The sequence below is a fragment of the Anguilla anguilla genome, chromosome 10 (assembly GCF_013347855.1).
Source record: "Anguilla anguilla isolate fAngAng1 chromosome 10, fAngAng1.pri, whole genome shotgun sequence".
Taxonomy (NCBI): Eukaryota; Metazoa; Chordata; class Actinopteri; order Anguilliformes; family Anguillidae; genus Anguilla; species Anguilla anguilla.
Window position 1 is genome coordinate 14,789,710 of NC_049210.1, and position 23,898 is coordinate 14,813,607.

Here is a 23,898-nt window from a genome sequence, read left to right on the forward strand (position 1 = left end):
TCTGATCTGTTGGACAGGTGTTTGGGCCTTATTCTTCATTATGGTGAGAATTCTTCGATCACCAACCGTAGAGGTTGAACTGTCCTTGGTTTACCCAGCCCTTTTTAATTACTGAGCTCACCACTGTTTTCTTTCTTCTTAGGGATGTTCCAAAGAGTTTATTTTGGTAAGCCTAAGGTTTGGCCTATATTCGTTTTTTATTATTTTTATTTCTCAGGCTCACAATGGCTTCCTGGCTTCCTTGACTTTCTGGTCCTCATGTTGATACATGCCCATAACACTCTCCAAACGCAATCAAAAGCCAAGAATCAAGACTAGAACCTGAAAGCTGTCTTCTACCTGCACTAACAAAGCAATTGAACACACCTGACTTATGAGAAACACATGTGAAGCTATTTGTCCCAAACATTATGGTGCCCTGAAATTGCGGGGGGCGGGGGGGCTATCTATAAATGCTGTGATGTTTACATGGCGAAAACAAAATATGTTAAAATACCCATTAATATATCATGTTATATTGAGACGTAACATGATATTTACATGTTGAAGATAGATTAATATATCCATGAGAAATTGTCTTGAGGGGAATTTGATGTACACTGCACCCATGACTGGTAGATGTGCCTCTTATGAGTCTAGCTTTAGGGTTGACATACTACAGTTGTCTTTTTGATGACTTTTGATGACATTCCTCTAGGTGGCATCAAAACACTTGCAGGTCTTCAGAGCATGTTGTTTTTCCGTTTCTGTGAAATTATTATTCAGGATAGAAAATAATGCATGAAGATAATTTGTTTTCTGCATTTTCTGTGAAGGCAGGGGTGCCTTATGTGAAATTCTCCTAATTTTTGTGTTGAATGTATTTTATCTTTTAATTTTTGGTGGTTATATGTTGAGTTTTAAAAAAATTTTTGGTTTTGTTTTTTGCTCCCACTCTTTAATATAATTTATAACAGCTGATATAATAAAATAGTTTACGGCATTGTTGAAAGGCAAACAGCTAAAATATACAGATGGAAAATATTGGGATAATCCCCACATTTTACTGACCTGTTTGTCACACTTAACAACTAGTGATTGAATTCACCAAAGTTTACTTGCATGTTTTCAGGAAAATTCCACATATTAAAATAGTTTCAGTTTCAGTTCATTGGTATGTCTCCTTGAACTTAATATATCAATGAAACACAAACAAAGAATAAAAAATAAAAAAACAGTTTTCAAAAAGGCTCTGAATGTAGTTTATCACAGTTTTTCTTTTTCAATTGTTTTCTGTTTCCAAGCACTCATTTCCTCTCACATATAGGGTGTGAATAGATATCAATAGGGTTTTTTTTGTTCCTGCCCTCCAAGTAACCTGTTGTAAAACAATCTACAGGTGTAGGTGTAGCACGCATGCAGTGAATGCATAACAGCAGCAAGGGTATCTGAAGTATCTAAACTTTCCTCCTTTATCAAACTACAGAAATTCCACAGAGCAAGTTATGAATGACGTGGCTTTAACATTAAAGGTGTGGCAGGTGAAATCTTTGGGTCCAACCCCAGTGGTAACAGCCTGTGAGAGGTGTGGAGTGTTCCCCTGTGTGTGTGTGTGTGGGTGGGTGCGTGCGTGCGTTTGTGTGTGTGTGTGTGTGTGAGAGAGAGAGAGAGATCACAGCTAGCCAGAAGACAGGGAGGAGGCCCTAAAACCAGCTAAAGCAGCAGCATTAGGATCAGAAACACCCGACGTTATGCAAACGCACGCATACTGAGTGTAGGCAGCTCCCGCTGCCTTTCGCACTCAGTGGCAGGACCGGCATCGCAGCAGAAAGAGCGGGAGGAGGGGCCAGCAGCCAGATCTTCAGCCTGCAGGTTCCTGCCTGCGTAAGAGAGCAGGGCTAGGTTAACCACAGATGAGTTTCCGGACACGCCGGGTGGCTTGCCAACTTCGAGAGACCTGAGTGCAGGAGGAGATGGCAGTGCTGTGATTCCGCTTGCCTGGACCAGTATCGGTCAGCCCGGCAGGTTTCCGTTTGTTCTCCTTGGTTCGAGCGGCTCCCGGTGAACAGGCATCTCAGTGCTGGGGAAGCCGATGATCATCGCTGTCCCGCTTTGGCGCTCTGGTTTTTGAGCGGCAGGAGCATGACACATAACGGCTCGGCGGCCGGCCACGGCAGGCAGCGAGAGGAACTTAAAATTGTGATTGTGGGGGATGGGGGATGTGGGAAGACATCCCTTCTCATGGTGTATGCCAAAGGAGATTTTCCAGAGGTAAGCTGCCTTACATGGTCAACGCATCTGGCCATTTGTCATCCTTCTAATACTGCTTGGAACTGAATGGGTCAAAAACCTGGGTATTAATAGTTTACAGTAGATTAATAGTGTGTGTGTGTGTGTGTGTGTGTGTGTTTGATAAACCAACGATCTAGAACAAGAGTCTGGAAACAGTATAGCGGTACCTTGTGAACACTAGTTTGTGTTCTTAAATCATTATCACATTGTTGTGGTTTCTGACCGCAGTGGAGACACTGTTGCTGTAGAATGGCTAGAAACCATGTCCCAGTGTCTGTTTGGAGGTTGAATTTGCATTCAGTGTGGTGCGATACTTGTTCAGGAAAGTAACAGTGTTTTCCACATAACCAACTCTAGCGTTGCCCAGGTTGGGGGTTCGGTTGACTTGGAATGACAGAGCCTTATCATGCACCAGCTACTGCTGGTTGATCGAATGCTTGCAAGCCCGCCTGTTAAAATTCATATAGAGCAGGGGTGGGAAATTCCAGTCCTGGAGGGCCGGTGTGGGTGCAGGTTTTTGTTTCCACAAATTACCCTGGCTAAATGAGTGAATTGGCTGCATACACCAACACTAGTTCACTCATAGATTACAGATCACAGTAGGGACACAAGAACATTCTTTTGCTGTTATTCGTGTGATTAGTGAGAAATGTAGCTAAAATGTCATTTGGCATAATTGTCAGGGCTAATTAAGTAATTAAGGCCAGACGTTGGCATGAAAAGCAGGAACAGATACGGCCCTCGTTGCTCACCTCTGATATAGAGCATCTTCCTGGGCTCATGTGTGTGTGAGCCTGACTGTAGTGTGATAAGAAGTGTCCCTTGGATGAGTTTGTTTGTCTGTGCTCTTTGCTCAAAGAAAGAGGGCGCAATGATGAGTGCTGATAAATGTGTAAAAGGAGTACAAGAATAAAAAATAAAACTAACAGCATCTGCAAGGGCATATTCACTGGTTTTCATGTTGAGATGCAGCTGAGTTGTGAAGGAACTTTTTTCCCCTCGCCATAGAGAGTTTTCATTTTTTGTGCCCGATACCTCTTGTGGTGTTTGATAATTCCCAATAATAGAAGTACAATATAAGAGTTATAGTACTGTAAATACTATAAACATGTAGACTTTTTGTTATTAATCTTTAAAAGAAATGAAACTAAAAGTGTAGCAAAATTGCTTTTTAAAAACATTTAAAAGCAGTGTGATATTAAAATGATTACAATTAGTGTGACGGACGTGGAAATTCAGTATGTGGACTCAGTATCTCTTAAACTGAAAACCTTACAAAATACCTTAACTTACAGTTAAGGCCCACAGACACACAGGTGCCAAAATGGAAGTTCCCAAGAATGCATGCCTATATTTATTTAGTTCACTGAGAACAGGCCTTGGTAAATAAAATAAAGGAAAACAAATGTCTGATTGACCATGACTTCAGTGTTGTCATGGTAACTGTTTATTTTAGTGGAATTAACTGTCAAAGGCTTCATCTGGTGGTTAAGCCCGGGGAATGGTTGTTTTACCACTGATACTAACAAGCCTTGCCTTCTTCAAAACACATATGTCAGCTTCTCTGACACTTATTATTGGACTTATTATTCCGACTTATTCTTACTGAAGGGCTAATTGAGCCTAAAAGACTTGTCTTTGCATTTGATAAAGGGTATATAACACAGCAGGCACATTTTTAATTAAATCAGGGAGTAAATAGTCATTTTTTAGTTAATTTTTATAATTTGGTTTCACACTGTTTATATCGCTCCGACTGACTTTTATGTATATTTTAATTCACACATAGTAAACACTGTATTCAGAATGTGCTTTTTAATACCTTCAGGTGAACTGTGTATTTGACCCTGTGTGTTCAACCCTCAAACTCACAGGCCAATAGTTTTAAAACAGTATTGACAATTTTCAAAAGATTGAAATACAGGGGTTCTGATACCAAATTAGTTTAAATTAATTGAAATGGACTATTATGACTATTATGTTTGATGACTATTATAATGATGAGGCTGATTACTTTTAAGGTACACAAAGGTATGTAATGTTTCTCTGTAATGTTTTCACTTTTTGTTTCCTTCCTCATGCCAAAAAGACGCATAACTGGACACAAAGACCTTCTTTAGTGCTAAAATACCCCAAATACAACTCCACAAAACCAAGATTAAAACATTCAGTTTTTCTTTTTACAGAAATATGCTCCATCTGTGTTTGAAAAGTACATCACCACAGTCAAGTATGGAGGCAGAGAAATCGTCTTGAACCTCTATGATACAGCGGGTAAGAGCCGGCTTCCATGCTGCCAAACACCTTGCTGGACGGGTATATCTAGACAAAAGCGGGGGTGGGGCTGTTGGGTAACTTCACGCATACCAGCCATGTAAGAACTAAGGTCTTCTGGTTTTAAGGATTTCAATAGTCAACAACAAAATAAAAGATGGGGAGCTCCATAGAACTGTGCAATAATAGGATTTGGTACTGCTCTTTAATCCAAAATTTCATATATCCAGTGCCCAGGACAAAAGGTAGGAAAAAGAGAGAACTGCCCTGGGTGTGGCTTATCAGTTTCACTCATAAATCAGGAGTTGTACTGCATATCAAGTACTAAAGTATGCATGTTGTAATTCCACATGGCAACAAAAGTTCTGAAACCTACAAGCCAGTAATTAATTTGAGCTGTTGGCGCCTTTATTGAAACTTCAGTCCTGGAGTATGTGTTTAATGACTGTTGACTCAACTTGTCATTTGTGAATTTGTGAATCATGCGCATGACAGAGTTCTAGAGAACCTGGCCTTTGTTGCCTATTGTAAAAAATTGTAGGTGAATTCAAAGAACGGTGCCATAGCCATGCACTATTTCATGATGATGGCAATGTTTCCAGCACACACTGCTTTTCCAAATGAAACTTGTGTACATTGCTTCAGTTCTCTCAAAATAGATTCACTGCTCAACAGGTGTTTTGTTGGGCTGATGATAAAATGTGTAAGTAGAACATATATATCTGTGTGTGTGTGTGTGTGTGTGTGTGTGTGTGTATGTATGTGTGTGTGTGCACACGTGTGTGTGTGTGCAGATTTGACCCGCAACCCAGTAGTGCGTTTTTGTAAGTTATTGGTAATTTGACTATTTTTTTATTGGCTTTCAGACATATGCTCATGAACATGACAGCTCAATCATTTTGTTCTGAACCAGATATTTGTTTTGGGTAATATCTTGTTTCAAAAAAGCGCATCGCAAAACGTTTTTACCCAGAATGCAGAGCGAGATTGAGGAAGCAGGCCAGGGACGAGCCTGAGAGAACAACTGTGAGTTGAATATAGATATGAAGGTCCACCGCGATTCTGTGGTACTTGCATTAACACTGAGCTTTGGCCAAGGTGACAGAAATGGTGGGTCAGGTCATTCCCCTGCCGGCTGTTTCTGTTACCCAATGACACCCACCATCTATTTCAGGAGACACAGGCGAGCTATTTTAGGGTGTATGAAGCAGCAGTAGAGCTGGTATGGACAGTAAATTGGGACTTATTATATATTGGAGCTCTCCCATGTCATTTAAGGGGAGGCCTAAAATGGATCTGTGCCTTTGATACTCACCGTGCTTTAGCAGGAGGGGGGCAGGAGGAAGTGCCACTGCGTCTCAGTCTTAGAGAAGCTCGTAGGGCAGAGCAGCAGCACGCCTTCACATACTGCAGCGCTGCAGGCTGCCGTCACGGCAACAGAGGATGTGGTTAAGATGTCGCCCGCAGCCAAAAGACAAAACAAAATGGAAAAAAAAGAACATCTCAGGGAATGTTGTTCATTGTAACTAAATAACAATTTACATCTTATCTCACTGCATTCGATTTAGCCCCTTTGGTATCATAAAAGTATGGGTTATTGGTAGCTATTAATTGAGTTCTGTAAGAGACAATTTTGTCTGTATGAACACACATCTACCACGAGGTCTCTTGTCATATATTTACTATGTAAGCCATGGACAGATTGCAAAAAGCATGATTAACTGCTCCGCATATGAGATATGTTTTATAACAGATTTTTTTCTGACTTTTTCATTTTTTGCCTATATGGAATCCCCAGTTGTATTTTGAAGCCTGTTTTGTCACTGCGACCTCCTCCATCAAATAGGGAGAGCATAGACGCACACACACATATGTATGCTGGCAATGAGCTACGTATGTTTCTATTTACTGTGAATTTGGCTAGCTGAGCTAAGCACTCGCTGCATTGTCAGAGTACATTGAAAACACAACTGGTGAAGGCAAACTCCAGGTCTCCATCCATGCGCAACAATATGATCAATTTTGTGTAACCATGCTTGACTGCCAGCTGTAGTTCAGACTGGTGGGGTCCAAATTCAGTACCACGGTGTGGGGTGCTGTTTTGAAAACCTGTGTTTTTGCTCAAGCCGACAGTCCATGTGTGAGAGATATTTGATTTTCCCAGTCCTGATATCACAGGTGTGTAGTTTCTGTCCTTGTGTCTGTCCTGTTACAGACATGAAGATACAAAACCAAAGTGTTAACACACTGTATCGAGCTCACAATATGTCAATACTTTGGTCCTGGCTCAACAGGCTACATGTTCTCATTTATAGTAACCTAAGCTTAGAACCTCACCCAAATCAAAACTACCCTGCAATGATTACTTTATGATAGCTGTCACATTTTTGAATCCACACCAATAAACAAGTCATTGTGGGTGAGTGGACATCATTGACTGTAATGGAATGCAACTGTATTTGTATAAACCCTGATAAAATTGCCATTGTGTTGTAGGCAAAAAAGGAAGTAGATTTTTCACTCATATGTGGAACAGTAACCCTCTGTTTGCTGAGGACAGATAAGCAGTTGTGACGATGTACCTTTGTGCGTGAGATTTCATGTCAACAATTCACATGGGGAATTACCTAAAGGACATTTTCCCTGTGCTTCTGGTGGGCATAGAAAACAAACAGGTTTTTTGGAATGCGTTTTCAAAACTCTAATTCGGTGTTCTAGGACTCCATTGCTTTAATTTTGCAGTAGTGATCATTACATCAGCATTAAAATGTTCTATTAAGAACATTCTAATCACATATTTATGATTTTACATCTTAAAGGGTAAAAAAAAACTTTACAGGATTTAATAGGGAATTTAATGAATTGCCTTACTGAAGAGCATTCATTTAATCCGTTTCAGGAAACAGTTGACATGGATCCTTCTGAGAAGTGACCAGCCTTTTTTGTAAATGCAGCCTAGTCCACAATACTGCAGCTTATCTCGCACAAACGGCTAACAGGGCATCCTCGCTAGCAGGAAGTGCAAGAAAGAGGCAGGAAGTTGAGGTTTTTCTATACCTTGTCACGAACACGCCTTCGTGTCAGTACATTCTGTCAGCTATTGCAACAGTTAGTGGGGCAGAGTGAAATTCCTCATTCATGCTTTGTCTCGTGTTGATTGACGTGATAGTGCTTGGTCCTGTTTCCTTTGGGCAATGTTTCCAATGCAGTGGCAGCTCAGTCCATTCATTTTGAAAGTAAACACACACAAAAACACACGGATGAGTGACAGTCCAGCGCCATTAAATTCAATTTACCAAAGCCTCCCCATCCTTACTTTTTTTCCTGTCTGGCTAGACTCATTTTTGAAATATCCCCAGTGTGTTTAAAGTATCCCCTGCGTGAAAGTAGTCTTGTGTGAATTCCAGCCAGGAAAGATGGTATTGACATTACCCAGGCCAATTTCAAGAGGAAATTTAACCTGCTGTATTTCATCGCCATACTTGTCTTTCATATAGAGACCCCTGATTTGTTTCCCTTTTGAAACTTTTTACAGGTGAAAAAGACTTCACATTTTTGTACAGAATTTGTTAAATAATGCAAAACATCCCAAATCTCTGCTTGCATGGCAAGCTGATGAACATCTACTTTCTATTCAAATTATGGAAATGTAAGGAACAGCTTTTGGCTGAACTGGCAGTGGACAGTTATGTCAGCACAGTCATTAAAATAAATGTATAAAAGTTGTAACCTTTGTCTTGAAAACCCCCCACCAACACGCACATGCACACACACACACAGACACACACACACACACATGCATGCACACAAAACCACCTCTCCTTGCCTCTGAACCTACTGCCAATTTGACGTTCTGGACATCATGGGTTTAAAACAGCACCACTCAGATACAGATGCTCTCCTACCTTGCACTGTGACCTCCGGACATTTGCAAAAGAATGCCCATATGGCTGAAATTATGTAGAATACTCCTGTGGAGTGAGAGTTATAGAGATACAGTGATAGATGTATAGAGATGAAGTAGAACAGTTCCATGCTTTCATGTCATAATTAACATTATTGTCCTCTGCAACTTGGGGATGGGTAGGTCCTTATTGTAGACAGGTGGTCAGAAATGTTCTCATACAGTAAAAAGCTCTCTTAGAAGCTCTTTAGTCACAGCTTCCTGTTTCTTCATTACGTTCGATTGTAAAAGACATAACCGTTATGTGACACACAACATCAGATCTGACATGAGGCTATTGCCATATTTATGTCTGGCAAAATAGCCATTCGTAATGTGTAAAGAAGAATAGATACATAATCGCTACTTTCCAGCACTAGTCTAGTGCCATCACTAGTCACCATATAAACTTCCCTGCAACACAATTGAATATTGAACATTAAACTCACTGATTTTGTGTTTGTATGTGCATGTGTGTGTTTCAGGTCAAGAGGACTATGATCGGTTAAGGCCACTCTCCTACCAGAATGCCAACCTTGTGATCATCTGCTATGATGTGACCAACCCCACCAGCTTTGACAATGTTATGATCAAGGTTCACTCATTTTAACATGCTTTCCTTTTTTCTGTGACCACAAATGTATGCAATTGCATGTAACCCCACTTCTGAGCCTGTTTTACTATTACAAAAAGTGCCTACTTTAAAGGAAAGGGGAGGCATCTACAGTGCCACATCTCAATGATTGTAAGTGAAGAAGGACATCAGCAGAATTTGTTTCCTCGATACAGTGGAGCTTATCATTATATTGTATGCACAAACCACATGTCTCTGCAAAGAGATGTTTCTTGAATGTTGAAAAAGGTTATTTTATCTCTCTCTCTTATGCTTTGTGCATGTGTGTGGGTGTAAGAGAGAGATGCTCTTTTAAAAAGTGTATATTTACTGTATATAAGGGGATGGTGAAGTGAAATTTATTGAGTGCAAAACATAAAGCAGATTGACGTAGCCTACAGTCAGTAATTTAATCAGCTTGCCTGTAAGTCCACTAAGAATAGGTTTTTTGACCGTTTAATAAGATTAATCATATCTGTGTACTTCAGATCCCTTCATTAGAGTCCTTTCATCAGATGATGTGACAGACAAGGGATTTCTACTCACTAATTGCTGTTTTAGTAATGCTGCCTACAGTACTCCTCACCCCTCGTATATTATCTACTTGAACTACATGGCTTTCGCTGGAATTTCTCTCTGACCCCCTGAGAAACTACAAACTGTATCCATAACAACCTTTGCCAGGATCTTCGTTTCTCACCACTTGAGTATATCTGGCCTTTTAACTTGCCTGACGGTCCTGGAACAAGCTGTTTTGGACATCTTTATTGGTACATAACTCACGCCACAGGGGTGTAAGGCACAGAACACTCTGGTCCTTAGTTCAGGAGAACATAAAACACCCTCCATAATGTGGTGCTGTACGTGTGTGTGTTTTCCCTCGATGAATTGCTTCAAGTTGTGGTATAGAACAGGCTTGGGTTTTTATATTTATCTTTAGCATCTGAAAAAATGTCCTATCATGCACCTGATGAATTGCAGTTAGATCTTTGCACTTTCACTGGCACAAGATCTTCTGACTTAATTAAACAGCGTTGTTACTTTTTCCCAAAATTATTTCCTAAACGTTTTACAAAAAGTTTTTTTCTCAGAACTTTTCTTTTGACAGTTATGATCAAACATAATTGCACGTATTCTGTTTTCCATTCTTTCATAATTTTGCACCTGTTACAAATATGAATCCTCTTTCAGTGGTACCCAGAGGTGAACCATTTCTGCCGTGGCGTTCCGGCAATTCTTATTGGCTGCAAGACAGACCTCCGCAAGGACAAGGAGCGAACCAGGAAGCTGCGGGCTCTCGGTCAGGCCCCCATCACATATATCCAGGTAAAGAGGAGCACCCATGCGCAAGGTTAAATTGCTATTGGTCTTGTAGATCAGATGAGTTTAAAAGTTTCATGAATATTGGCAGTGTAGTGTAATGTAGTTTATTGTAGTGGTTAAGGCCTGGGCTTGTAACGCCAATCCAAAATGGGGCACTGCTGTTGTAGCCTTCTTGCTCATATTTGCAATAAATCGTCAGGCAACAATTTCAGTTTTGCATAAACAATAACACTCTCCGCTAATCTACATTCAACCCCCTCAAGTTCTCACATTCTTTTCAAGCTCTGTTGTGATCTAGATATAGACACTGCTGAGAATGTGCAGTTCATTGAGAGCTGAACCACAGCTTTTTCTGACTTTAATATTAACCATTCAGCCATAGCATGAGGCGTATTCAGGTCTGTGCTTCTATTGTCTCTGGGCAGGGGGAGGAGACCAAGCTGCAGATCAATGCTGAACTGTACCTGGAATGTTCCGCAAAGTACAGGGAGAACGTGGAGGACATTTTCAGAGAGGCTGCCAAGCGGGGCCTGGCAGGCATTCGGAAAGCCAGGCAAGCACGCAAGAAGAGCGGGATGTGCGTCCTCCTCTGATCACATGACTAGCACGGTCCACGGATGAACAGCTGAGAGGATGCAGCGGCCATCTTGTTTCTCAAGTACAATATTGTACAAGTACTGTGTCTGCTCTCGCAAAAGACAATGACCCTTTTTAAAAATAAATATTTCAAATACTTTTTTTTTAAATGGCATGAAAGTTGTGCCAAAATGGTCTTACTTTTTCCCCAGCTGGTGAAGCCGCGTGTGGGCATTTATTTGTTGAGCCATTCCAGGAATAACGTGTTGCCCGACATCCATCAGGAAGTCCATATACCTGAATCCCCACTGTCCAAATGGAAGCTCCTGTTTGGGGTACTGGCTGGACCAGACCCCACACAATGTTTTTGGGGAGAAACTGTATGCTGCTAGCCTATCACTTCACTGTAACTGGTGATTTACACTGTATTATCATGTGGAAATGAGAAATATTCAAAGAGGCACAATTCCAAAATTTGTGATTTTACACACTGTACACTTATTTATCAAAAAGTAAGAATCAGTCCACAAACAGGGAAATTGATCAATGAATGTGAAATAACCATTTTCCATCTAATTAAAGCAGCTAGGATTGATTGATTTAGACTGATTTGCTGGTCATTCTCAAATGAACTTCCTTGGCTGTAAACACAGAAAGATATATATGTTTGTTAGCATTGATTTAGCACATTTTATAAAAGCAGTATGGTTTTTTTTTTTTTTAAATAAATTGGATAAATATATTCTGTGCAGTTGCAGGCTGTCTGGTTCTTGTGGGGCAGGAGACACCCTTTTGTCAGCACTAAATTCTGACACCATTTGCAGACACCATGGTCTTTGAATTTCAAAACATGCTGCATTCCTTCCTGCTGTTCTTCACGTAACTCTTTCAAAGGCCTTTTGATGCTAATGCTAATGTTTTTCTCCTGTGGCGGCAATGACTCTGAGTCATAAAACTCAGGCCCTGAGTATGCAGAAGATGCAGAAAAACAGTCCTTCAGTGGGTTTTAGAAAGAAATTCTCAAGACACCTGCATTATTTTTCAATAGGCATTATTGAAATTATACGCATTATATACACAGACACGGGGTTGCTAAAACCAGAATCAGCCCATAATTGTAACATTGTAAAGAACATATTTACAAAATGAAGACTGAGAAATAATATGATTTACACAAAACTTCACAGCTAAGATTGGTGTTTGATGATAAATGCTGTGAACGCATACACTCAGCAATCTTTTTGCTTGAAAACTTCACACTGGTCATTAGGCTCTCAAAAGGTCCAGGGCCTTGCAATTTTGCAGGCAGGACTGTGTTAACAGTGGTTGTTCTAGATTATTTATCAAAAGCCAAAGTGGAATTTTATGCTAATTCCACACCCCGAATCGACTCAAGACCTTTTGTTAGCTTTCTTGTGCATGAGCTAATGATTCAAAGACACACAGCTCGCCAAGAAATAGCTGAGCAGTCAATTGTCCCATTACTTTTGCAACCTTGAAATGGGGAACTATGTATTGAAAAGGGCTGCAATTCTGACACGGATCACTTGATATGGATGGTAATATCCTTAAATTAAAGCTGACAGTCTGCACATCAATAAATAGGGTCAGAAATTGCGGTTGGAAGCCCACATCCGATGACCGTGCATAAGTGCGAAAAAACAGAAGGGCAACTCTCAAGTGACTGAGATTGTCAATGCAGGACGTGATCAGACTGTGTCAGCAAGAACAGTCTGTCAACAACTACATAGAGAGGGATATTATAGTAGGGTTGCAGTGCATAAACCCCTCATTACAAAGACGACTTCACATTTGAGAGGTCAGTGGTTCATTACATTACATTACAGGCATTTAGCAGACGCTCTTATCCAGAGCGACTCACACAACTTTTACATAGCATTTTTTTTTTATACATTGTATCCATTTATACAGCTGGATATATACTGAAGCAATTTCGGTTAAGTACCTTGCTCAAGGGTACAACAGCAGTGTCCTACCCGGGAATCGAACCTGCGACCTTTCGGTTACAAGCCCAGTTCCTTACCCACTGTGCTCCGTCCAAAAACTGTAGGCACTGGTGGAAAAAAAGTGATATGGTCAGATGAGTCATCCTTCACCATATTCATGACAAGTGGGCGAGTGCGTGTTTGGCGTACACCAAGAGAACAGTACAGGCCTAAATGCTTTACCCCTACAGTGAGGGGGGTCAGGTGGCTCTGTTATGCTGTGGGGGGCTTTCTCCTGGGGTGTTTTGGATCCACTTGTCCCCTTAGCGGGAAGGGTCCCTGGAAATCAATGCAAAATTATTCTGAGTGATTACCTTTATCCTACGATGAAACATTTCAATCCTGATGGGAGTGGTCTCTTCCGGGATGACAATGCCCTCATCCACAGGGCATGAGGGGTCACTCAATGGTTTGATGAGTATGAAAATGATGTGAATCATATGCTATGGTCTTTGCAGTCACCAGATCTCAATTGAACACCTATGGGAGATTTTGGACTGACGTGTTAGACAGCGCTCTCCACAACCATCATCAAAACACAAAGTGAGGGAATATCTTTTGGAAGAATGGTGTTCCATCCCTCTAGTAGAGTTCCAGACACGTGTAGAATCTAGGCCAAGGCGCATTGAAGCTGTTTGGCTGGCTAGTGGTGGCCTAACACAATACTAAGACACTTTATGTTAGTTTTTCTTTTTGAGTTGTCACTCGTTTGTATGTATATATACATATTACACACACACACACACACACACACACACACATATACCTACATATTTAGTGAAAATTGTTGGGATGTTGCAAACCCCTAGTTAGCCGCTAAAACAGGATGGCCAGGTTACAATACTGAAAGTACCTAAAAAGAGCCTGCAGAGTTCTGGAAAAAGGTCTTGTGGACAAATTGACTCATTGATGATTGTGGAGGTCAAAAGGAACAGCCAGAGATCGAAAGCAGCCTTATCTGTGAAACATGGTGGTGGGGTAGTTATGGTTTGTGAATGTCAGGCTGCCACAGGCACTGGCTCACTTTTCTTCATTAATGATGTAGCTGCTGATAACAGCAGCAGGATTAATTCTGAAGTGTAAGAAGCATCTTATCTGCTCAAGTTCAACCAAATGCCTCCAAACACATTGGAGTGCGCATCATCCTACAGCAAGATAAATGATTGCAACTTGTCCCCAAAACAACCAGGATCTGGTTTCAGTACAGGCCTAGCAGAGCATCACAGGAGAGGATACTCAGGACCTGGTGATGTTTATGGGCCACAGATTTCAAGCAGTCATTGCAGGACCAGGATATGCAACAAAGTACTAAACATGACCACTTTCATTCACATAACATTACTATGTCGCAAAAATTATGGTGCCCTGAAATGGGGGGATATGTATCAAAACTGCTGTAATTTCTACACGGTGAGGCTAAAATGTATAAAACTACCATTTAATAAAAGCTGAGAATCTGCACTTTAACCACGTGAAGTTTCTGATTACAAATCTAAAATTGTGGAGTAGAGCCAAATCAACAAAGAAATATTGTCTTTGTCCCCAACATTATGAAGCTCACTGTATACACGCATACATACATACACCCTTCTTTGCCACGCTAACTGAAAGGTCCAGTTTGCAGCGCGGTCTATATAGTAGGAGCCATTTCATACAGAACAGTGGCCTATTCCTATTCCTAGAATCAAGGAAATGATATGCTGGTGAAGTCAGATAAAGCAACAGGGGTGTAACAGCACAGTTGGCTCACAAGGGCTCTCTCTGCACCCAGCACTGTCCTAAATTTAACAAGGGATATTTATACCGTTGCGAGTTGATGCAGAGTGGAGGGTGCACGGTGTACGGGACTGAATAATTCATCACAGTCTACTCAGGAAGGTTACAACCAGTTAGGACACGCAGGCACAAAGGAAAAGGGTACTGAGATTTCTCAGCCAGGAAAAGGGCTGAGTAAATGATTTTCCTTTTCACCTGCACTTTAGATGCCATAGATTTTAAGCACCACCCTCATACAAGGAAATCATTATATGAGCACCATCAAGTGGCGACACCATGCAATTGCATACCCTCTTCAGCCACCCCCCCCTCCCCCATACAGCCTCCTTCCTCTCAGAGCTGTTGAGTAAGAAATAAAAAAGGATTTGAAAGTATTTCAGCAGATCAGTTTTAATAATTTTATGGCAATGTACACTGATTGAGTCTGAAAAACACAACAGAAATGCTTTCATCACTGAACAAAATGTTCATCCCGGCTCTATTGCGGCTAGGAAGACAATGATCATGCATGGGCCACTGCCGTTCCACAGGGTAAGCCAAGGTTCTGACACCAAAGAGATCCCGTGCTATATGAACACACAAAACTGAACACAACACAATGGATACAGTATCATCATACTTTCGGGGAAAGGGTAGGAAAACAACCTGTTGTGCGTTGAGGCGGCCATGTTACAAATAAACCGTATACTTTGTCAGTGAATTATGGATAAAATGCTTTTGTTAATCAAACGGCAGTTTCTGCATTATTGCAGAATAATGAAACCGGAACACAAGGCTTTGCTCCCATCATGGATGGCTTGTGGGTGAAATGGAAGGGGAGACCACTACACATTCAACAGTGACAGGTAATGCAGCAGCTGTTTGTAAACAGAACTTCTTCCTTTTTCTTTTTTTTAATCACTTGAATTACAAGGCAACGGACAAAGCTGAACACCGTGTTCTAATGTTAGGACCTCTGTAATGCACTGCCGCTGCTACCTAATGAACACCTCTGTGTCCAATCGTGCCTCATTTTACTGCCATTTCGTTCAGGGTTAGAATCCATGGGCAACGTAGTCACGGCTTTGGCACGTCGTCTGCTGAACTACGTAGATAGTCACATTAATCCAGAGATCTCAGCAGGTTTAGCAGCCAAATTACTGCAGACATTTAAAGCAAGTGTGAACTGATAACCAATGCAGGTTAGACTTTCACAGCTATTATACCTCTTACCGTGACATCTTTTTTTAAGCAGGTTTATAAAAAACAGAAAATAAAAAAAAAAACCTCATTTTTGTTTAAATGTCTGAAGTTTCTGAACATTTTTTCTAGAATCTGTAAGACATTTCACAAATATAAAGTCAAGGAACAGAAAGAATTTACAATTAGACACAAGTGAGCAGCAGTCTAGCCTGCAATGTGATGCATGCACTTTGATCAAAGGGCAGTATTGTGACAGCATATCTACTCTATGCCTATCTGTACATTATATTTGTTTTTTTTAATATATATTTATGTCTTACATTGCATTTCTGAATTTATTTATTCTATTTCTGTATTGCATAAAGTTTGAGAGAGCAGGCTCCCCCATACATACACAATGCACTCACACACACAAACCAAAATCCGTTGGAAATAAAAATTAAAAAAACAAAACAAAAAACTGTTCATATGCCCGCGACAGTACGACTTGAGGCCTCCAGGGTTTGCAGTGGTTCCGTGGTTATGCGATTCCCTCTGGAACTGGATGCGCACGGGGAAACAAATACAAAACTACACAGGTCATCCACCGGAAACGAAGGAAACTCAGAATGGCCTTGATCAAACAGCGAAGGGGTCCAGCAAAGTCACCAAGATCGCACGGAGAGGTTCTCTCTCCTTCCTGGAATCACCGGACAGAAAGAGCCCAACAGCTGTGACGCTCGACTCCCTCCTCTTCACCGGCCCACCTGAAAATCAGGGGTTTCTTCGTCCCTCTCTTCCTTACTTCCTATTCCTCCTTCTGCATTTCCCCTTTGTTTTTCTGGACCTTCTGGTGAACGACTTTCAGCGTCGTGAGGAAGTTTCCCAGGAAGAGTACGAGGAACGTCAGGGCCAGCATGAACACCTGAAATACGCCCCCCGTCACACGAGAGAAGAAGCAATTACCCCCAATCGCCTAGACAGCAAGTTTTAAATGAGCGAGCCATGATTCATCCCCCCCCCCCCATAACCTTGGGACACCAATGGCTTGTGTTCTCTGTGTAATAAGCAGAAACTGTCACCGTCTGCAAATGTTGACCGAGGTTTTAAGTCACTAACCGTTGAAATGAATCATTAACATGCTACAAGATGGATTAAGGACATTTACACAGCTGAGGTCGTACATCTGTCATACAAATGCAGACATGGGTAGAATTAACGGACACTTCAAATCCAGCCATCAAATCTGTCAAACCAGGGTAGAAGGTGATTTACACATCAGGGTCAAGGGACAAATGGAATAGTGAAATCACATATTAAAAGAGCAGAGCTCAATGCTCACCTGCCACTCCTTGCAGTCCTCATGTCTGGACAGCCCAAATAGCGTCACTGCATTATACAACTGCCAGAACTGCCACAAAAAAAACCAAGAGCGTTTTAATTAAACGAGAAGCAAAAGAACCCCCTGGATACTGCTTCCAGACTGGCTGGCTTGCAGCTATTAGGAACACCAGCACTCCTCCCTCCACTAATCAGAACACAATAGACCTCAGACACAGGTAATGAGATATGCCCATCAAACCAGCTGCTTTCACTGTGGCCCTGGTTTGTGCTAGGCAACAAGTACGAAACTGAAACATGCCCTTTTAGCCCTGTTCACCGTGCAATGTGGTGGAACTGTCCCGGGCTTAAAGGTGAATGGCTGCGCTGCGGTACGGGAGGGTCTGTCTGCACAACCACTCGGCGGGTGCGATCACACCACCACTGTTCAGAGGTCGGCGCCGGACCGTTCCTCCGGGCCGACACCTGCTCAGCGTTACTGCTCTGCACTTTGGCTGCTGGAACCCCGCCCACAGACCGACAGTCACAAAGGTTACCCGATATCACTTCTGACGTCCGAGTGCCTGCACTTACGTGGCCAAAGAAGAGGAAGGGGAGGAGGAACGTGAGCCCTCTCCACATCCAAGACTGAAATCCCTCTGAAAAATAAATCACCAAATACAACAGAGAACAATGTTAAACGAGCACTCCGACCAGTCCGCTTAATGACATCACAACACAAACAGGACAGCCTATTTGTGGTCCCAGAATGCCGGTATCTTATGACTCTTTTTAACAGAAACCCTTCTTTGCTCAGAGTACCAACTAATCTTTACTGGAAAGCTACATATCCAAGGTCCCCAGTAATTAAGAGAAGACACACAAGAAAAAAAAAGCCATTTTCCATCCTTGGCACCAACGAGGTTTCCAAACCACCAAATCTAGCCGGAAACCTCCAATGCTAATTTGTCAAGCATGTGAACAAAAATGATTGGCTGTTGCCCCCACTGGTGTTGAATGCTTGAACAACTCCATCAGAAACCCATCTGCATTGCAGATGAACCCATGTACTCTCACTGTGACTGACTGTAATCCATTAACAGATTTAAAGGAATTATTCATCAACAACAACAACAAAAAAAAGCAGCTCAACCACAGTGTGACAGCTTGTTCCCCAGTCAAGATAAACAACACATACAATCAGAATCACTTTCAGGCCATTGGCCAGCCTGCAAACCAGTTGGCTTTCTGAACTTTTCTGTCACATTAAAATAACTTACCCACTGTTAAGTCGAGATGATTTCTTTCTCCTAAAGCTCGTAACCTGTAGAGGCAGCCACTTTGGTAGTAATACTGGAGAAACTGTACAAAACCTTCAAAAGCAAGAAATCAAGTTAGTCCTCCTAAAGAAGATGGCCAAAACATTTAAACATAATGACAAGCTATTCCTAAAGCTGAATGCTTTCTGGCTTGATAGAGGTTCAGAGGCTTGTTAGATGATTCAACAGCAGTGTCAAGCTTGGACCCAAACTTGCAGCCCCCATAATAAAGGAAAAAATGGACTGCATTTATATAGCGCTTTACAATTGATGCCTCTCATTCACCCATTCACACACCAATGGTGAAAGGCTGTCATGCAAGGTACCAATCAGCTCGTTGGGAGCAATTAGGGGTTAGGTGTCTTGCTCAGGGACACTTCGACACGCCCAGGGTGGGGGATTGAACCAGCAACCCTCCGACTGCCAGACAACCGCTCTTACCTCCTGAGCTATATCGCCCCTATAATAATAATAATAATAAGACTCTGGGGCTCTCACCCCTACAGCATATAGCTCTCTACCAGCAAACACAACACAGTGACTTTTCAGTTTTTATTGGAAGCTTACTTTGATAGACACAGAAGGCCAGGAACTGATTTCGGAACATCCGATACATCTCCCCCTCGGGCCTTTCCAGTGGCAAAACAAGAGAGACCAACACCAGGGGTCAGCCCATTCACTTGTTTCCTCACGACACAAAGCACATGAGCTGGTGACCTCTGGATAAAGCGGCTCTGCTGAAACCATTCCAGAAATATATCCAAGCCTTGAATGTGAAGGAACGACCTGCTTGATATACACAACTCACCATGTCAGCATTACACCTGACAGAAAGGTGGAGACGTAGTGATGCAAAACCCACCAGCCTTTTATTCTAAAGGGAAATGAGAGAGGAAACAGTATCAAGTTCAACAGAAACTTTGCTTGACTGCAATTATAAATCCGTTTAAACATTGCATTTGTTCTATTTTGCAATTTTTATATGATGAGTGCAAATAAATAAATCTAAAAATCTAAATCAAAAATCTGAAACACACAAATCCAGGGTTCCTTGGTGGACAGAGTGCGGATTTTACTAGGACAAAAGCTACATAAATGGCTACACTCAAAGCAATATTGCCATTTTCTATTCTGGCCGATTCCAAACCTATACGCGACCACAAGACAAGCAGATGACCCATATCCACTGTTTACCTGGACCCATTGCTCCTGAGAATGCTCTCCCGTATCGTCAGTGTGCAGTAGTACCAGACCAGCAAAAAGTTGAAGAGTTCATCTGTAACTCTGAAACAACAAATTGTATGTCTCATTCATGTGTGTGTCACTGAAAATCAGACAGCAAACACTGATTTGGTGAAGTGAAAAGAAAGCATGTTAAACCCGCCCACACCAAGGCAGATGAAACTCACCGGTAATTGAGCAGGAACCAGCATGTTATGGCACCGAACATCAGGATTATAGTCATGTAAAGCTTGAACTTCTCATATTCATCTTTGTAAGCAAATCTGTTTGTGGAGGGGAACAAAAGCATCAATTAAGCAAAGCTGAACAATGCAAGCCCATGTTTTTTTTTAGTTTTCTCCTCTAAATCTAGTGTTTGAATGCTGAATGTTTATTCACCAAAGAGCCTTGCCAATTGTTGCTTATTGTTCTATAGTATTTCTAAAGCACTGCTTTCCTGTGCTATATAGCATTATATAGCATTTTACTGAGATTGTATGTACAGTTGAATTTTTATTTATGTAAAATAAATTAAAGATTTTCCACAGTAGCCTGAAGGTAAGTAAAACTGCGATAAATAAAATGTGAAGTAGAACTGTAACAAATCTAAATTGTAAAGCAATGAGCAGCACACACTACGTGTGCACAACGCCCTCTTTGATAGCATCATTACAGACGACAGTGTAGCATAAAATTCAGGGAAAGAATGAGTGTCTACTAAATGTTAAAATGTAATACAATGTATTATCCAGTGGCAGCAAAACAAGCATCAGACCACCGTTTAACATATTAATGTTACTAATCAAACTTACTTTGCCTGGGTGCTGAGAAGAGTTACATTCACATTGCCAAGGACCAAACTTAAGTACAACCTGAAACAGAGCAGCAAATAAGAACACAGGCCTTAAAAGCAAACATGAAGGAAGTGGTTGATAACACTTTTCACTCAGCACTGAAAACATGACACTGCTAATATTTTTCAAGCTTAAAGGAACAGCAATGTGCACCACATGAACTTACCCGTTCTTCTTTGGCAAATAAGCTTCCATATCAAAGAAGGCATTTTGCTTGTCTTTGATTTGTGTCTGAATATCCTTTATCTGGTCCATTTCTTTAGAACCCTTTGCTTTTGCACACCTGGGGAACGGGGACAGAGATCGTTTTGCTCAATACAGAGGTAGTATAAAATAGATGATGTCCAAATGGCTGATCAGATTATTGTTTAGACAGCTATCTAGCATGGCCAGCAGTGTGGCAGTTTCCTCTGGCTGCAGTTGTGCATACACACCTGTGTAGATTGAACTTCAGGTCTTGTAGGCCCTTCTTCTGTTTGCTGATGGAGCTGCTACATATCATCTGAAGCTGGGTAAGTTCATCAAGCTTCTGTCTGTAGGTTTTGTGCATTTCCTTTGACATGAAAGAAAGAAAGAAACAACCATTTGGATGCAAACTACGTGCAGCAGCCATCCTTGAATGAATGTGCTTCTGCACAGTTCCTCTAATGACACAGAGTGCTAGGTCTACAGTCCGTATGTTACTTGCATGCTGGCTGTTCATGACAACGCTACATTGTATTGCATTGTGATACAAAAATAAATATCTGCTTAGCAGAAGACAATAAGGTGGTAGTATATAACAACCTTACTGAGGCAATGCCCCAAATGGGATGCGCGATCATGACTATTTGGCTCAATGTTCAGTACTGTGATTTAGACCCAAGAAAATGTTAACCCTCGGGTCACCTAGCCATCTCATTAAAAGCGAAGCAAATTCTGTTTCAATTATGCACAATACACTAAATAAAAACTATAGAGAAAGGAACATTACATGTAACAGAAATAGAACAATGCAATAATTATGCCGCTGTTCACTTTACATTTACAGCAAATGGGTTTATTTATATTTCTTGTTCTCCAAAATTCACGAAATCGCAACTTGGCCAAGGTTCCACTTGAACTACGCGATAATTAAGCCTGGACATCAAGCTAAAGTGTCACTAAACCTTATAACAAACCTTCAAAGTTAGGAAGACCGCGATACACGATTAAATTCGTAATATAATTACGAATACACAGCGGTAATTATCCCAATGTCAATTGATTTAACAACAATGTATGCCATGACTACTCATTATCTATTTTTATTTTTTAACATAAGTCACCATATGAAAAAAAAAACCCCGATAAATCGTGATTCAATAAGAAATGTATTCCGTCTAACTAGGAGAATAGTGAACCGCGATTTAGCTAGCTACCCATACTATTACTGTAACTAAAGAGCAGTACACTAGACAGCTAAACTTTGCATACATCAGCAACGTAAGTAACGCAACATATTGTAACATAACCAAGGGAACAACTAGACATCTCCTCTGGTTAAATTATTATGAAGTTCATTCGACTTTTGTACCCTTTTTGTCGTTCAGTTTTTACCCAATAACAGTTAGCTACCATGGACACTGATTTGACCCAAGTCAACCCAAGTGAACCTTCAGCTAGCCTCATACAGCTACCACGCAATTCGGCTACTCTCAGTTCAGCCAGCTAAAACAAATCTATCAAACAAATTAACGTTAGCAAGATTAGACACTAAAAATGTTGACAAACCAACTACCTGGCCTTAGCAGTGAAAGTGGTTGGAACTTCAGCCGTCGCAGGCTAGCTACAGGCCTTTGGCTAATTTGAAACAAAAGACATTGTAGCCGGTTAGATAGAGAGCTAACCAGAGGTTGATGTATGCCCGAAGTAGGATATAGGAAGCTAACTCAACAATCTATCTTGCAGCAGTGCTCAGACATGCATGTCACCGGTAGCTAGCTAGCAAACATGCTAACCACCAATGACTCATACAAGAGCTAGTCAATCTAAAACGCTAGTTTGTTAGATAGCTGTTACGTAGATAGCTAGGATGGCTACAAAGTACAAACAACACTGATAACCACAGAACTCCTCAACTTCTCTGACAAAAGCAGGCCAATACGATTATTTTCACCTAAATGTGACCTACCTGCAGCTGCTGAAATTCTTGGTCAATTTCTTCCCATTCTGTTTTGCACCTTTGTAGTGACATTTTTATATCTCATAGAGCTCTCCCCTTCTCTGTCATTCACACAGTCCCACAGCCAGTACACCACAGCTGCACACGGTAGAGCAACTCTATCCAGCACAATCTACAAACCCCCCTCTCTAACTCCCTCCTCCCTGCTCTCTGCTCTCTGGTACTGTGCATGCGCGCCATATTAACGTAATTCACAAGCGTCAATTTGGCGCAAGTAGTGCGCAGTTCATAAATTTATATGTCATGTGGATTAGTCAATACAACTATCGTTTCCACTGAACTGTCATTGATCGTTTCCTGCTATTACCAGGTCCAGGCATTGTACATATCAAATAATATGCGCAGATCTTCATCTGAAATGATCGCAGTTAAATAAACCTCGACGCAATTAAATTCTTCATGACGTTGTGTCTCGAACCACTTTGGCGCAGGTACATACCCCCCAGTAACACTGTCTGAACCAATAAAATATGTGTATGGTTATTTAGCCATAACCAATGGCAAGTGCGGTGATCTCTCTCTCTCTCTCTCTCTCTCTCTCTCTCTCAGATAAAAATATTTGATTATTAACAATAAAAATTAAAATAATTATTATATGCACGATGCAAAAGTATAAACCTATGTGCGGAATTTACAGAAATAGATTCTACACTACACAACATTCATCTTCACTTGTATCGCTTATTCCGTGCACCATTTAATTAAATGTTATTTGCTATCGTTATACTGCTGGCATATCTTTATCATGTTTGCGATAGAAAGGAAATTATTACAAACGTGAATGTTTCATTTTGATTTATGCTCTGATGGGCTGACTATCTCACTCTCAATTGCATCGTTTATCATAAGCACCTGATATGAACTACTCAGGTAGACCTTAAGGCTAAATCAGTTAAATCTTTTACGTTTTAGCCTACCGCTTGATGTCACTGTTGCATTTCTTTGAGCTTGTATTGTACACATATTATAATCACTGGGTATGCTCAGAATAGATCCAAAACACCAAACCAGCTCTATAAACATTGTTGTCAAGTGTTT

At 41.1% G+C, this 23,898-nt stretch overlaps 2 protein-coding genes and 1 long non-coding RNA gene across 4 annotated transcripts; 1 reads left to right on the forward strand and 2 right to left on the reverse strand.

The window, feature by feature from the left end:
* The first annotated feature begins 441 nt into the window (after positions 1-441).
* On the forward strand, positions 442-11,597 carry rhof (ras homolog family member F). The gene is made up of 5 exons (XM_035380246.1): positions 442-2,250; positions 4,458-4,545; positions 8,974-9,083; positions 10,293-10,427; positions 10,850-11,597. The coding sequence occupies exons 1-5, from the start codon at positions 2,122-2,124 to the stop codon at positions 11,015-11,017; spliced, it is 630 nt and encodes a 209-aa protein (XP_035236137.1). The 5' UTR covers positions 442-2,121; the 3' UTR covers positions 11,018-11,597.
* On the reverse strand, positions 4,513-7,690 carry LOC118207004. The gene is made up of 3 exons (XR_004761293.1): positions 7,603-7,690; positions 5,861-5,967; positions 4,513-4,593 (listed from the first exon to the last, which is right to left on the reverse strand). It is a non-coding gene; the product is annotated as an uncharacterized LOC118207004 (long non-coding RNA).
* Positions 11,598-15,154: 3,557 nt separating the features above from the next.
* tmem120b (transmembrane protein 120B) lies at positions 15,155-23,032 on the reverse strand. 2 transcript variants are annotated; one of them, XM_035380242.1, is made up of 12 exons: positions 22,810-23,032; positions 21,092-21,210; positions 20,824-20,940; positions 20,616-20,675; positions 19,992-20,087; positions 19,777-19,866; positions 19,391-19,456; positions 19,150-19,211; positions 18,544-18,636; positions 17,858-17,922; positions 17,286-17,354; positions 15,155-16,868 (listed from the first exon to the last, which is right to left on the reverse strand). In XM_035380242.1, exons 1-12 carry the CDS (start codon positions 22,870-22,872, stop codon positions 16,752-16,754), a joined length of 1,017 nt encoding a protein of 338 aa, XP_035236133.1. In that variant the 5' UTR covers positions 22,873-23,032; the 3' UTR covers positions 15,155-16,751. The 2 variants fall into 2 exon arrangements, with proteins under 2 accessions (XP_035236133.1, XP_035236134.1); XM_035380243.1 differs by lacking the exon at positions 22,810-23,032 and adding an exon at positions 22,417-22,634.
* Between the last annotated feature and the right edge of the window lie 866 nt (positions 23,033-23,898).

Excerpts from the sequence above, each read along its gene's own strand:
- rhof (XM_035380246.1), top strand. The coding sequence starts at position 2,122 with ATGACACATAACGGCTCGGCGGCCGGCCACGGCAGGCAGCGAGAGGAA. Across the intron at positions 4,546-8,973 it reads GAACCTCTATGATACAGCGG|GTCAAGAGGACTATGATCGG; the intron begins GTAAGAGCCGGC and ends TGTGTGTTTCAG. Across the intron at positions 10,428-10,849 it reads CCCCCATCACATATATCCAG|GGGGAGGAGACCAAGCTGCA; the intron begins GTAAAGAGGAGC and ends GTCTCTGGGCAG.
- tmem120b (XM_035380242.1), bottom strand. The coding sequence starts at position 22,872 with ATGTCACTACAAAGGTGCAAAACAGAATGGGAAGAAATTGACCAAGAA. Across the intron at positions 17,355-17,857 it reads CCTTCCTCTTCTTTGGCCAC|TTCTGGCAGTTGTATAATGC; the intron begins GTAAGTGCAGGC and ends TTTTTGTGGCAG. Across the intron at positions 16,869-17,285 it reads AGGACTGCAAGGAGTGGCAG|GTGTTCATGCTGGCCCTGAC; the intron begins GTGAGCATTGAG and ends GGCGTATTTCAG.